Raw genomic sequence first — 14059 nt, 5'->3', positions numbered from 1 at the left:
CCCCGAGTCTCCGGAGAGGGGTGGCATACAAATCTAAATAATAATAATGTTTTCCATAGGAATCAATGGAAAAGCGATTAATGCGTGCAAGCCCAAAATTCAACCCTTTTGCCAGCCGAAGCGCCCGTTTTTGCGCTGCTGGGATTCCCCTGAGGCTCCCCTCCATGGGAAAACCCCACCTCTGGACTTCTGAGTTTTGCGATGCTGCAGAGGAATCCCAGCAGGGGAATCCCAGCATCGCAAAAACGAGTGCTTCGCTGGCAACGGAAGTCCAAAGGTGGGGTTTCCCATGGAGGGGAGCCTCAGGGGAATCCCAGCAGCGCAAAAACGGGTGCTTCGCTGGCAACGGAAGTCCGGAAGTGCGGCATCCCAGCGGCGGCGGTGGGTTTGTAAGGTGAAAATAGTTTGTAAGAAGAGGCAAAAAAATCTTAAACCCCAGGTTTGTATCTCGAAAAGTTTGTATGATGAGGCGTTTGTAAGACGAGGTATCACTGTACCTAGGTTTTGAGGACTTGTGACTGTGATCAGCTGTCAACGTGGGTGCATACCAATGACGTCAGACAGCCCTGCATCTTCCTGGAGCTGCTGAGAAACAGCTATTCCCAAGCCTCTTATTGATTACAAGCCCAATGAAGGGATTGGATAGCAATTAATCACTGGGTGTGGTGCGGATAATATAACGTTGCAATTCATTGTGTTTGTCAGGCTGGTTTGGGCTGGGGGAACAGGCGGGTGGGGGGAATAGGGATAGCTGGGGATCTGTAGCCAAAATAAATGTCATTCTCCTGGAAACCAATGACGTTCTCACCAGGTGCTGGGGATGCCTGCACTAAAACCAGCTAGATTTGGGACTGTGACCTGGTTGGACTATGTGATTGACAAGCAGTGTTCCCTCTAATTTTTTTGGGGGGGTGGACGGAAAAGTATAGTGTCTGAGCGGCAGTCCCTTTGGGACTGGGCGGCACAGAAATAATAAATAAATAAATAAACAAACAAACAAATAAAAAACCCACCCTGTTTTGCCTCAGAGAATTTCAAAATTAAAAAACTGTACTGTGTGTCTATAACAGTGAGCTCATAATAGGGCAACTCTATCAATATCAAAATGCCACTTAAATAGTTGAGCTAGTTTCAAACTAGATTTTGATTTTCTTTCTCTCTTCCTTACTCCCATTCTTTTTCTTTCTCTTTTCCTTCCTCTCTTTTTTCTATCTGTTTCTCTCTCTTCCTCTCTTCCTCTCTCTCTCCTTCCCTCTCACTCTTTCCCTCTCGGCTTCTGGGCAGGTTTGGAAAACTGAGTTGATGATGATTTTTAAGTGAGCGATTGCTCACTGCTCAGCTTAGAGGGAACTATGTTGACAAGTAGACTGAGGGGAAGAATTTTCATTTTTCATTTGGGTGGGGAAAACCTCGGGACTTTTAGAGTCGGGTTTTCTCCAGATGTGTCATAAACAAGCCACTGAAGATGGTAATAAGTTCTATTTTTTTTCTTGCACTTTCAGCATATTGGTGATGAGTTTGCAAACTGAAGGGAACTTTGCAATACTTACCGGTTGGCAGATGCCCCCTGTAGAACATCTTGTACTGGTTTTCCTTGTACACCACCGACATTGTTAGTTTCCAATTAATTGTCCAAATCTTTACCATTTCTCCAAATTAATAGTGTGACCAAAGTTTTTCACTCATATAATCATTGTGTCCTTAACCACCTCCTCTTCCATTTTGTATCTTATTAGAAACTTATAGATTTTACCAATTAGTTTTTTGTTAGTACTGAATAATATCAAGGTTGTTATATTTTTTTCTGGAATTCATAAATTTTAATGTCTCTATGATACTTGGCTTGGATTTATGTGTAAATCCACCAATCTATGTTAATCCCTTGTTCAGTCAAATCTTTAGTCGTCGAATTTCCTTGTTCTTCTAGTATGTCTATGTATCTTATAATTTTATCAAATGTATTAGAACTTGAATGTTTTATGGCTTTAATTATAGAAATCCAATTTGGAATCTTTGTATAGTGTTTTTTAATGGTCAGCCAAATTTGCAATAATGCGTTCCTACGTGGATGTCTTTTAAAATTATGAGATTTATATTTCTCATTCCATATGAATGTATGCCATCCTAATTGAAAATCATGTCCCTCTATGGTCAATATTCTCTTATTTAGCTCCATCCATTACTTGATCCATACTAACACTACTGCTTGATAATATAATTGCCAATTTGGAAGTCCAAATCCACTTCTTCTATGACATGCCTAATAAGTCTGGATTTTGAGGAGCAGGTTGGCTTCAGAGTTTTAGATTGCATTGGGTCTGTTATGTCCGAGTTGCATTCAAAAGCTACCGGCTAGGCATAGAAATGTATGACCCAGGAACTGAAGCTGATGAAGAATGAAGACAATTCTCCTATTCTTCTATTTACAGAAAGTACTTTACTACAAGTATAAACCATGATACAGTAAACCAATCCACCCAGAAGACTAGCCACACATCAGAACTAGCCAAACAACCACAACCAACCACAACCACTGCAAGGGTGCATTGCTTCTTATACTGTTCTAGCCCAAGGGTAGGCAAAGTTGCCTCGTCTATGACTTGTGGACTTCAACTCCCAGAATTCCTGAGCCAATCATGCTAGCACAGGAATTCTGGGAGTTGAAGTCCACATGTCATAGAAGAGACAGCTTTGCCTACCTCTGTTCTAGCCCAATCAGGCTGCAGCTTAGTCACTATGACTACTTTGCATACTCACAACTATGACTACTTTGCATACTCACAACCTTCTTACCTTAAATGGTTTTGACTGGGCTAGTGGTTTCAGGTAAATGTATAAACAGGTGGGTTCCTACCGAAATGGTCCATTGGGTGTGTACCGTTAGTGGCTTGTTGGTAACATTACTGGCCTGGTGCAGCCTCTTGGCTGCCGCCATCTTTTAATTTTATTTACAAATTTCTCCTGTGCATGTCCAGAAGCCAAGTTTAACATATTTCCCTGCCACCATTCCCAGGCTTGGCTACACTGAGAATCTGCAGGCTGCTTGTTTCCCACATGCAAAAGCCATGCAGAAAAACAAAATGGAGTTGGGGAGCCTTGGATCACGATATGTTTCCCTGCATGGGTTTGGACTGTGTGTTTGTGTATGTGTGTGTGTGTGAGAGAGAGAGAGAGAGGAGGGGAAAGAGAAAGGGGAGAGGGAGGGAAACAGAAATGATCTTGTCAGATTATAGGAGATAAATTAAGCCTGTGTGAGCTGCAATAAATCAAATCCGGAGGCGACGGATAAAGTTACAGAAATGGCTTCAAAACGAAGTTACTTTTATTAATTAAAAACAATAAATCAGCTTTGCCTGGTCCCAGGCTTTTGCTATACGTCTATATTGCTAGAGAGTTAGAGAAAAGATGGAGATTCTTCTTCTTCTTCACCTAGAAGAGAAGAAGTGATGCTGCCTATCTAGACAGGATTTACATCATAATGGGTGGAGCTAAATTAACATACACAGTTAACTATTTAATTACTGAATGTCTCTGGGGCTGGCAATACACAGCGTGACAGATATTACACATGTTTTTCTTTGTTATTAGAAGCTCTGTAACAGAAGACTTCAAATTTGGTATCTTTAAGGCTTGTGGACTTCAACTCCAGAATTCTCCAGCCAGCATTGCTGGGAATTGAATTCTGGGAGTTGAAGTCCACAAGTCTTAAACTTACCAAGTTTGGGGACCCTATAACAAGGATGAGCTGATTATTCATTCCAAGTCATCTGTGACTGGAAGAGGGATGATAACATCTCTTTGTGTATTCAGAATTTGAAGATAGACATGTAATTGACATAATTATAATAAATTATGTTTTTAGCATTCCTACAAATCTTCATAACAAGGAACTAATCTCAAGAATTTTCCTTCGAACTACCAGATGTTTTTCTAGAAAACCAATTTCAACTAATCAAATTATTGTTTAAAATATACTAGTAATTATTTCCAATGATGGGACTAATAAAACCTCTGACTTCGCATTAGTGCTTTAAAGAGACTAGCACAAAATATTTCATTTTTAGTTGCGCTGGCAATATAACAAGACATCCTTATTTATTAAAATAATGTATATTTCACTTTCCCACAATCAGAAGAATGACTTGCAATAAAATATAAAACATCCACTTAGAAAAGGGTAGAATATAGAAGTTCAATTTGGCAGTTCAAATTTCACCATCTTCACGGTTGATATAGCCTTCCATCCTTCCGAGGTGGGTGAAATGAGCACCCAAATTGTTGGAGGCAATATGATTATTCTGTTAGAGAGGGCTGTAAAGCACTGTAAAATGGTATAAGTCTAAGTGTTATTGCTATGCAATATCTTCTGCTGAGCCATTGGGTTACCTTCCATAAAACTAAATGAGAAAAAGGGTGTCCCTTTCAATAAATGTCAGTGAAATTTATATAGGAATATATAGCACCATACTTTGTCAAGTCTATCCATTATTACAATTTAAATTTGACAATGTTTTTGCAGAAATTTTTTCTATCAGTGTTATCACTTCATCTCCTATTTTAAAAAAAACAGGATTAACTTGAAGCTCATACATGCTTAAATTTTACCGGTAAGGATAAATTTGTCAAAATGAAGATACTGACCAGGTTATTGTATTTTTTTTAAAAAGTGTTTTAAAATCTGAAGCCATGCATTTGTGGTGAGTGGAGTCTAGGGCTCATACAGGGCATTAAGAAAGAGAAAGAGAGACAAGGAGAAAAGAAAGAAAAAAAGAAGGAAGGAAGGAAAGGAGAGAGAGAGAGAAGAAAAAGAAAAAAGTAAGAGAGAGACAAGAAAGAAAGAAAAAGAAAGGAAAGAAGGGAGAAAGAGAAGAAAAAACATAAGATTAAATAGTATATTTTGTATATTCAGTAGTAGAAAATAAATAGACAGGGAAATTGTATCTCGTTGACGCCTTTGAGGTGAGGAGAGCCCAGGCACCTTAACCCTAACCCATGATGTGAGTGATGCCAAGTTAGCCCCGCCCACCCAATCACATGACCACCCAGTCACATGATCACCAAGCCACTCCCCTCACCCATTCACATGTCTGCCAAATCACTCTCACCCAGTCACATGACCGTCAAGTCACTCCCACCATCACATGACAGTCAAACCACTCCCACAAAATTAAGTCACACTCACAACATGGTAGTAAAAATATACCCGTATGTTTATATTTTTTCTGTAATTTTATACATGCTTGCCAAATATATAAATAAAATAAGAAGCAAAAGGCTTGAGCCCAGAGGTACTCCAAATTGCAGGGGTCAAGATTTGGCCCCACTTCTTCCCACAGTGGATTAGAACCAGGCATAGTGAAAGAAGAGCCCTTCACTCCTCCACTCGAAACAGAATACCTTACAAGACTAGACTTTCAATCCTGGGCCTAGAAATCTTAGAACTAAGACGCCTTAAACAAGATCTAAGTATTGCCCACAAGATCATATGCTGCAACGTCCTGCCTGTCGGCGACTACTTCAGCTTCAACCACAACAACACAAGAGCACACAACAGATTTAAACTTAATATTAACCGCTCCAAACTTGACTGTAAAAAATATGACTTCAGTAACCGAGTTGTCAAAGCGTGGAACTCATTACTGGACTCCATGGTGTCATCCCCAAACCCCCAACACTTTACCCTTAGATTATCCACGGTTGACCTATCCAGATTCCTAAGAGGTCATTAAGGGGCGAGTACAAGTGCACTAGAGTGCCTTCCGTCCCCTGTCCTATTGCTCTCCTATATCTCCTATACCTTTCTTCTATTCCTATATCTCTTCTTCTATTCTTTCATTGATATGTTTTATTCCTATATCTTCTCTTCTATTCTTTCTTAGATATATTTTACTATGAGTATCTCCTCTATAACCTTCATCATGTATTTTACTATGTGTATACCCACTAAAACCCTCATTGTGTATTGGACAAAATAAATCAATCAATAAATAAAAAGTAGAACCACAGTAATAAAGCTGCAAGTCTATGGAGAGGGGCAGCATACAAGTCTAATAAATAATAATAATAATAAAAAGCTCCTCCCATTTCCTCTCTCCAAAGCCTGTCCAGGAGGATATTATAGTCATTGTTATTGAAACCTGTTGAGAGGTCTAGGAGGGACATAATTACTAGAGTGCCTTCCGTCCCCTGTCCTATTGCTCTCCTAATTCTCCTATACCTTTCTTCTATTCCTATATCTCTTCTTCTATTCTTTCATTGATATGTTCTATTACTATATCTTCTTTTCTAGTCTTTCATAGATATATTTTACTATGAGTATTTCCTCTATAACCTTCATCATTTATTTTATTATGTGTATATACACAAAAATATGTAACCCTTCCCTGGTGCAGAGCTGAAGGGATTGGAACTGTAGCCTAGAGCAGTGTTTCCCAACCTTGGCAACTTGAAGATATTTGGACTTCAACTCCCAGAATTCCCCAGCCAGTGAATGCTGGCTGGGGAATTCTGGGAGTTGAAGTCCAGATATCTTCAAGTTGCCAAGGTTGGGAAACACTGGCCTAGAGGATAATTCTCTGCCTTACAAGGCAAAGGTTGCAGGTTCAAGTCCCAGTGGGTATGGCTAGCTGATGAGGCCAAAATAAGGCCGAAATAGATCTATCCTAGTCTCCCTTAATTTTCAAATTCAGCAAAAAAAACATGTGACATTTATATATACACCCACTAAAACCCTCATTGTGTATTGGACAGAATAAATAAATAAATAAATAAAATAAAATAAAACTCCATCAGCATTGCAACCAATGCTGTTTTGGTGATGTGGTCAGGCCTGAAGCCAAACTGAGAAGGGCCCAGTGTCTTTCCTCCTGCACAGCCCTTTCTCTGGGTGGCAAAGTTGGAGTTGCAAGCAGAGGATAAGTTGAGGTCTCAGGCTGCCAACCTTTTATTGCCCTCTTCAGCTGAATTTATAAGTGATCTTCTGCAGAAATGCCTTGAACTGCTCTGCCATTATTTTCTTATGCATTACAAGCTGCAAGCCAAGTAGCTAACTATTCAGAAGGGAGTGGAATTACTCTTCCGGCCTTTTCTTGAGGTTGGAAAAGAAATGGGGGCAGTTCTCAGGTTGCAACATCAATTGGCCCCTGAATACCCATTGCTAAGCAAGGATGGGGCACCAATGAGAAATAGCTAAATTGGGAAATAAGAGAAAATAAAATCCCAGAAGGGACAAAGTAAAGTCTTAACAGGTTTGCTGCTTTCCAAGTAAGTTTTCAGGAGTTATCCTGCACATACATCCCAAGAAGAAAAGCTATCGGAAATCAAGGGAGCTGCACTTTCTCTTTGCCTATTTGCACATCATTTCTAGCCCCCCAATCACCCCGAAAATGGCACTTTCCTTTGGTTTAGTTGCCGCTTCTTTTATTTATTTATTTATTTATTTAGTTAGTTAGTTAGTTGGTTGGTTAGTTAGTTAGTTAGTTAGCTAGTTAGTCCAATACACAACGAGGGTTTTAGTGGGTTTTTATCTATATACACATAGTAAAATACATGATGAAGGTTATAGAGGAGATACTCATAGTAAAATATATCTAAGAAATAATAGAAAAGAAGGTATAGTAATAGAACATATCAATGAAAGAATAGACGAAGAGATATAGGAATAGAAGAAAGGTACTGTATAGGAGATATAGGAGAGCAATAGGACAGGCGACGGAAGGCGCTTCTGGCAAACGAAGCTTCGGACTCCGCTCCAGGGACAGTGGATGCCCTCTTGGGTGATCTGAATGAAAAAGTTTTGGCTGGACCCTCAGGAGGAAAAGCCAACGATGAGCTCGATGGGAGACGAATAGGACTTGACCACACTTAAAGAATCAATGAGAACTTCTTCAAACATCTTCGGGTAGAACGAGCATGTTGCTCCGCCTTTCGTCGCTAGATGGCGCGCTAATAGAGAAACAACACTCGGTCCAGCGGCGACTGAGCTATTCTAGGGAACAGGGAGAGGCTGAGATTGAATGGGTTGAAACGATAGATTAGTGGATCGCTAGAGAGAGAGATAAGGCGAAGGAAAGAGGAACTTCCGGCTCAGCCACTGGAGGAGGAGGATGTCGGGCAGAGCCTCTTGTGCTGTTTGAAGGGTGGAAGCGGCACTTGGAAGGTGAGTGGAAGGAAGGTCGGAGGAGAAGCCGGAAGCAAGTGGGTCCCTTTGAGTTCCTCCATGGCGTAGATACAGAAGAAGCAACGGGATTGAATAGTGTTGGCTGCTGCTGCGTATTCTTTCTCTTCCCAAATTTTATTCCTCTGGGGCTGCACCATTTAAAACTGCTGCCTGTGATTTTCTGCTGGGAGATTTCAAACAAATATTTATTTCATGTTTCTTAAACACCCGTCTTAAATAACAGCTTTCACGTACCTGTGGATTTTTTGTGATTTTATTCATAGGTGGTTTTCCTGGGAAGGGAGGAGCTCCTTTAATAGAGGTTGGGCATCATTTCATCAATTAGGCTTCCTTCCCCCCCTTCTTTCTAAACTTAGATCAAACAATTTGGCATTTATATGCCACTCCAAGTCTTCTGATAAATCTAATTAATAGTAGTAGTAGTAGTAGTAGTACTAGTAGTAGTAGTAATAATAATAATAATAATAATAATAATAATAATAATAATAATTTGAGCATGTGCACTTTGGGACATTTTGCACACTGAGATAATAATAATAGTAATTTATTGGATTTTTATGCCGCCCCTCTCCGAAGACTCGGGGCGGCTCACAACAATAATGAAACAATATTACAATGAAACATATCTAATATTAAAAACATATAAACCCCCATCATTTAAAACCATGCAGCATCCACATACCAAACATGAAACATAAAAGCCTGGGGGAGGTGTCTCAGTTCCCCCATGCCTGGCGATACAGGTGGGTCTTAAGTAATTTGCGAAAGACAAGGAGGGTGGGGGCAGTTCTAATCTCTGGGGGGAGTTGATTCCAGAGGGCTGGGGCCACCACAGAGAAGGCTCTTCTGGGGCCCGCCAAACGACACTGTTTAGTCGACAGGACCCAGAGAAGGCCAACTCTGTGGGACCTTATCGGCCGCTGAGATTCGTGCGGTAGAAGGCGGTTCCGGAGGTATTCTGGTCCACTGCCATGTAGGGCTTTAAAGGTCATTACCAACACTTTGAATTGTGACCGGAAGATGCGCACAGATTGTCTATATACAATCATAGGTGTGCATTTCTGTGCTCATATGACTGCATACATGAATGTATTTACTCAAGCCAAAAACTTAAGTGTAATATTCTACCATACATCTGCTTGAGGAGGGAGATGGACTACAGCAGAGGTCCCCAACCTTTTTTGCACCAGGGACCGGCTTTAAGCTAGACCAGTTTTCCATGGCCCGGTGGGGGGGGGGGAGCTAGCTGTCAGCGGCGCCGTAAAAGGGGCGATCAAGAGAGGAATGGGTGAATGAATGGACGGAGGGTAGGAAGGAAGGAAAGAGGGAAGGGACAGGAACAAAAGAAGGGTGCAAAGGAAGCAAGGAAAGGTGTGAAAGGGGGGAGTAAGAGAGGAAGGAGTGAAAGAAGGGAATGAGGGAGGAAAGAAGGGAGGAAGGAAAAGGAAAGCAAGAAATGGAGGGAGGAAAGGAAGGAAAGAAAGAAAGAAAGAAAGGGGGAAGGGACAGGAACAGGAAGGAAGCAAGGAAACTTATGAAAGGGGAGAGTAAGGGAAGAAGGTAGGAAGGAGAAAGAAAAGAAGAAATAGAGGAAGGGAAGGTAAAAGAGAGAAAGAAAAAGAGCAAGAAAGAAAGAAAGAAAGAAAGAAAGGCAACTTCAAAGAAAGGCTCACTGAGCATCTCTCACTCTCTCTCTTTCTATCCTTCTTTCTTTCTCTTCCTTTCTCTCTCTCCTCTTCCTTTATCTCCTCTCTCTCTCCCTCTCTCTTTCTCTCCCCCCTCTCTCCCCCTTTCCCTCTCTCCCTCTCTTGCTATCTCTCTCCCTCTCTCTTTCTCCCTCTCCCTCTCTTTCTCTCTCTCCCCCCTCTCTCTCTCTCTCTCTCTCTCCCTCTTTCTCTCTCTTCTTCTCACTTTCTCTCTTGTTTTCTTTCTGTCTCTTTTGCTTTCTCTCTCTCTCACTCTTTCTTGTTTTCTTTCTCACGCTCTTTCTCTCTCTTGTTCTCTCTCTTGCTATCTCTTTCTCTCCCCCCTTTCTCACTCTCTCTTTCTCACTTTCTCTCTATCTTGCTGTCTGTTGCTCTCACTCACTCTCGTTCTCTCTCCGTTCTTCTCAGCGATGACGCGCGCACGCTCTGCCCGCCTCACCTTTGCGAGAGCACTTTCGCCCCGGGCTCTCAGCAAGGGGGTTTGCAGGACAGGCGGGGCCGGCGAAGGTGATATTGAATGTCGGGGGAGAACGGGCGGTTGCGCGCGCTCCCTATCTCCCTGCTAGCCCACTCGGAATATTCAAAATAAGAAAAGCCTTCGCCGGCAAAGGTTTTTCTTATTTTGAATATTCCGAGTGGGCTAGCAGGGAGATAGGGAGCGCGCGCAACCGCCCGTTCTCCCCCGACATTCAATATCACCTTCGCCGGCCTCCGCTGAGGAAAGCCTTTGCCGGCATTTCCTCTCGACGTCAAGGAGGCGCAGCGGCGGGCGGAGAGAGGGAAGGGGGGGGCAGCGGCGTCCCTCCTGGCCTTGGCGGGCCGCCCAACCCTCCCCACCTCCTGCAAACGCGGCGGGCGGCGGGGGGAGAGCGAGGAGCCGGTTCCGGCGGGCGCGGGGCTTGGCTGGCTGGCGGGGGGAGCGCCGCTGGTGGTGTGGAAAGGCCGAGGGGGCCCTGGCGCCGCGGACCGGCTGAAAAGCCCCAACGGCCCGGTCCCGGTCCGCGGACCGGCGGTTGGGGACCTCTGGACTACAGGACCTCAAAGGTCCCTTCCAATTCTATTCTGATTGTCTGATTGATTGAAAGAAAGAATTTTATATGGCACTGATATTTGAACTCTGATCTTGTTAGGCTTCTGTATGCCAAATCAATCATAAATAATATTAGAGGTTAAAACAGATTTTGGGGTTTCTTTTTTCAGGCTAATAAATGGAATGGGGTGGGATTTTTTCTGCTTTCATACTTCCTGCAGCCATTTTCAAACAAGAATAAAACTAAACTCTTTATATTAATATTACAGAAAGAGAGGATGCCAAGAAGAGCACTCTGGACAACAGAGAATGAGAAGCAACATTAACGTGCCAAATAAACCACCATTCAAAATTATTCTCCAATTCGCCCAGAAAGTTTAAAAACTCCTCTTTAGTAGATGAGAGATGAGGGAAAGAATAACAGGAACAAACTTTTGAGCTGGAATAAATAGAGCACACAGGACTGAAAAAACTATTAAATGAGAAATCAAGGAGGATTATATTTAAATAAAGAAAAAGCGAGGAACAAATATAAATCAGTAGGAAGAGAAAGGTTCTATGCATAGCCAAAATTGGCAGGCATAGGTTAGAGCCTTTGAGGAAGGAAATAATTATTTGAACCCACCATCCACCAGGCAGGAGGTCAGAAATATTTTTCTCCACCTCAAGAATAAAAGCCTATCAGTTTTGAAAAAAACTGCAGACTGCCTAATGTGGGAAAAACACAGATTGCAGATCAAATCTGATTCAGCCCAACAGGATCCGTCCAGTGAAATGCCATACAAATGTTTGGAGTGCGAGAAAAGCTTTACTCGGAAAAGCTTTCTCATGATTCATGGAAGAACCCATACTGGAGAGAAGCCCTACCAGTGCTCCCTATGTGACAGAAGATTTAGCATTCATTCCAATCTGGTGAGACACAAGAGGACTCACACAGGAGAGAAACCGTATAAATGTTCTGTTTGTGGAAAATGTTTCAGCCTGAATACCAACCTGGTGATACACCAGAGGACTCACACAGGAGAAAAACCGTATGAGTGCCTGGATTGTGGGAAACGTTTCATTCAGAATTCCTCTCTAGTGAAACACCAGAGAACTCACACAGGAGAAAAACCGTATCAGTGTCTGGATTGTGGGAAAAGTTTCTCTTTGAAGTCCCAGCTGGTTGAGCACCACCGGATACACACAGGAGAGAAACCATATAATTGTCCTGTTTGTGGAAAACGTTTCATTCGGAATTCCCACCTGGTGATACACCAGAGAACTCACACAGGAGAAAAACCATTTCAATGTCTGGATTGTGAAAAAAAATTCCGGGAAAATTCCCAGCTGGTGGAACACCAGATGACACATACAGGGGAGAAACCATATGAATGTCCTTTTTGTGGGAAAAGTTTCATTCGGAATTCCCACCTGGTGAGACATCAGAGAACTCATACAAGAGAAAAACCATATCAATGCATGGATTGTGGGAAAAGTTTCCGTTGGAATTCCAACTTGGTGGTACACCAGAGAACACATACAGGAGAGAAACCATATAAATGTAGTGATTGTGGACAAGGTTTCAATCAGAGTTCTAAACTTGTGAGACACCAGAGGACTCACACAGGAGTAAAACCATTTCAATGTCCGGATTGTGAGAAAAGCTTCAGTCAGAATTCCAACCTGGTGATACACCAGAGAACTCACACTGGAGAAAAACTGAATCAGTGTCTGGATTGTGAGAAAAATTTCGAGAATTCTAAACTTGTGACGCACCAGAGAACTCACACGGGAGAGAAACCATACCAGTGTCTCGATTGTGGGAAATGTTTCCAGCAGAATTCTAAGCTTCTGATGCACCAGAGGACTCACACAGGAGTAAAACCATATGAGTGTCCAGATTGTGGGAAAGGTTTCAATTGGAATTCTGAGTTGGAAGTACACCAGAGGACTCACACTGGAGAAAAGCCATATGAGTGTCCAGATTGTGGGAAAGATTTCAGTAGTAAGTCTAGCCTCATAAATCATGTAAGGTTACACACAGGGGAGAAACCATATGAGTGTCTAGATTGTGGGAAAAGGTTTATTCATAATTCGAAGCTGCGGGTACACCAGAGGACTCACACAAGAGAAAAACCATATGAATGCCCGGATTGTGGGAAAGGTTTCCAGCAGAATTCTAATCTTGTATTACACCAGAGGACTCACACAGGGGAAAAACCATATGAGTGTCCAGATTGTGGAAAAGATTTCAGTAGTAAATCTAGCCTTATAAACCATGTAAGGTTACACACAGGCGAGAAACCATATGAGTGTTTAGATTGTGGGGAAAGGTTCACTCATAATTCGAGCCTGTTGATACACCGGAGGACTCACACTGGAGAAAAACCACACGTGTGCCCAGATTGTGGGAAAAGTTTCCAGCAGAATTCTAAACTTGTGATACACCAGAGGACCCACACAGGGGAGAAACCATATGAGTGTCTAAATTGTGGGAAATCTTTCAGTGTCAAGTCTAGCCTTGTAAACCACGCAAGGCTACACACCGGGGAGAAACCATTCGAGTGTCCAGATTGTGGGAAGCGTTTCACACAAAATTCCTCTCTTAGCACACACAAGAAATTCCATATGAAGCAAAATTTGATATGCGTAGAGGAGTCTTGAATTTCATTTCTCTCCTTAGAAGACCAGTTGAGAAATTAACCATTTTATTTCTCGCCTTACTCTTTTTAGTCAAACATGTATTCGTGTCAAACATAAGGGAGGGGATCTGAGCTTCCTTTCTCTGACGTTTGGTAGTTCCTTTTCACAGGGGAATTGCCATGATATACGAGAGAAAAGGCTCTTCAATCTCTATTACATATATTTGCTACCTTGAGTTACTTATACATCTAATTAAATATAATTAAGGTGCGATATAGATATGTGTGTATGTTTGTATTTTTATTTTAAAAATTGTGTATGGCAGCCCAACACAATGTGACTCGGGATGGCTGACAGCAATAAAATACAGAAACATAGAAGACTGACGGCAGAAAAAGACCTCATGGTCCATCTAGTCTGCCCTTATACTCTTTCCTGTATTTTATGTTACAATGGATATATGTTCATCCCAGGCATGTTTAAATTCAGTTACTGTGGATTTACCAACCACGTCTGCTG

General features: G+C 42.0%; 1 protein-coding gene across 1 annotated transcript; it reads left to right on the top strand.

The window, feature by feature from the left end:
- The first annotated feature begins 7972 nt into the window (after window positions 1–7972).
- On the top strand, window positions 7973–13817 carry LOC139163030 (zinc finger protein 268-like). Its single transcript, XM_070743946.1, has 2 exons — window positions 7973–8158; window positions 11185–13817. Exon 2 carries the CDS (start codon window positions 11627–11629, stop codon window positions 13559–13561), a length of 1935 nt encoding a protein of 644 aa, XP_070600047.1. The 5' UTR covers window positions 7973–8158; window positions 11185–11626; the 3' UTR covers window positions 13562–13817.
- Window positions 13818–14059: the final 242 nt, after the last annotated feature.

Source organism: Erythrolamprus reginae, chromosome 2 (assembly GCF_031021105.1).
Source record: "Erythrolamprus reginae isolate rEryReg1 chromosome 2, rEryReg1.hap1, whole genome shotgun sequence".
Taxonomy (NCBI): Eukaryota; Metazoa; Chordata; class Lepidosauria; order Squamata; family Dipsadidae; genus Erythrolamprus; species Erythrolamprus reginae.
The sequence above is the reverse complement of the archived record's forward strand: the minus strand, read 5'-3'. Positions and strand labels throughout refer to the sequence as shown.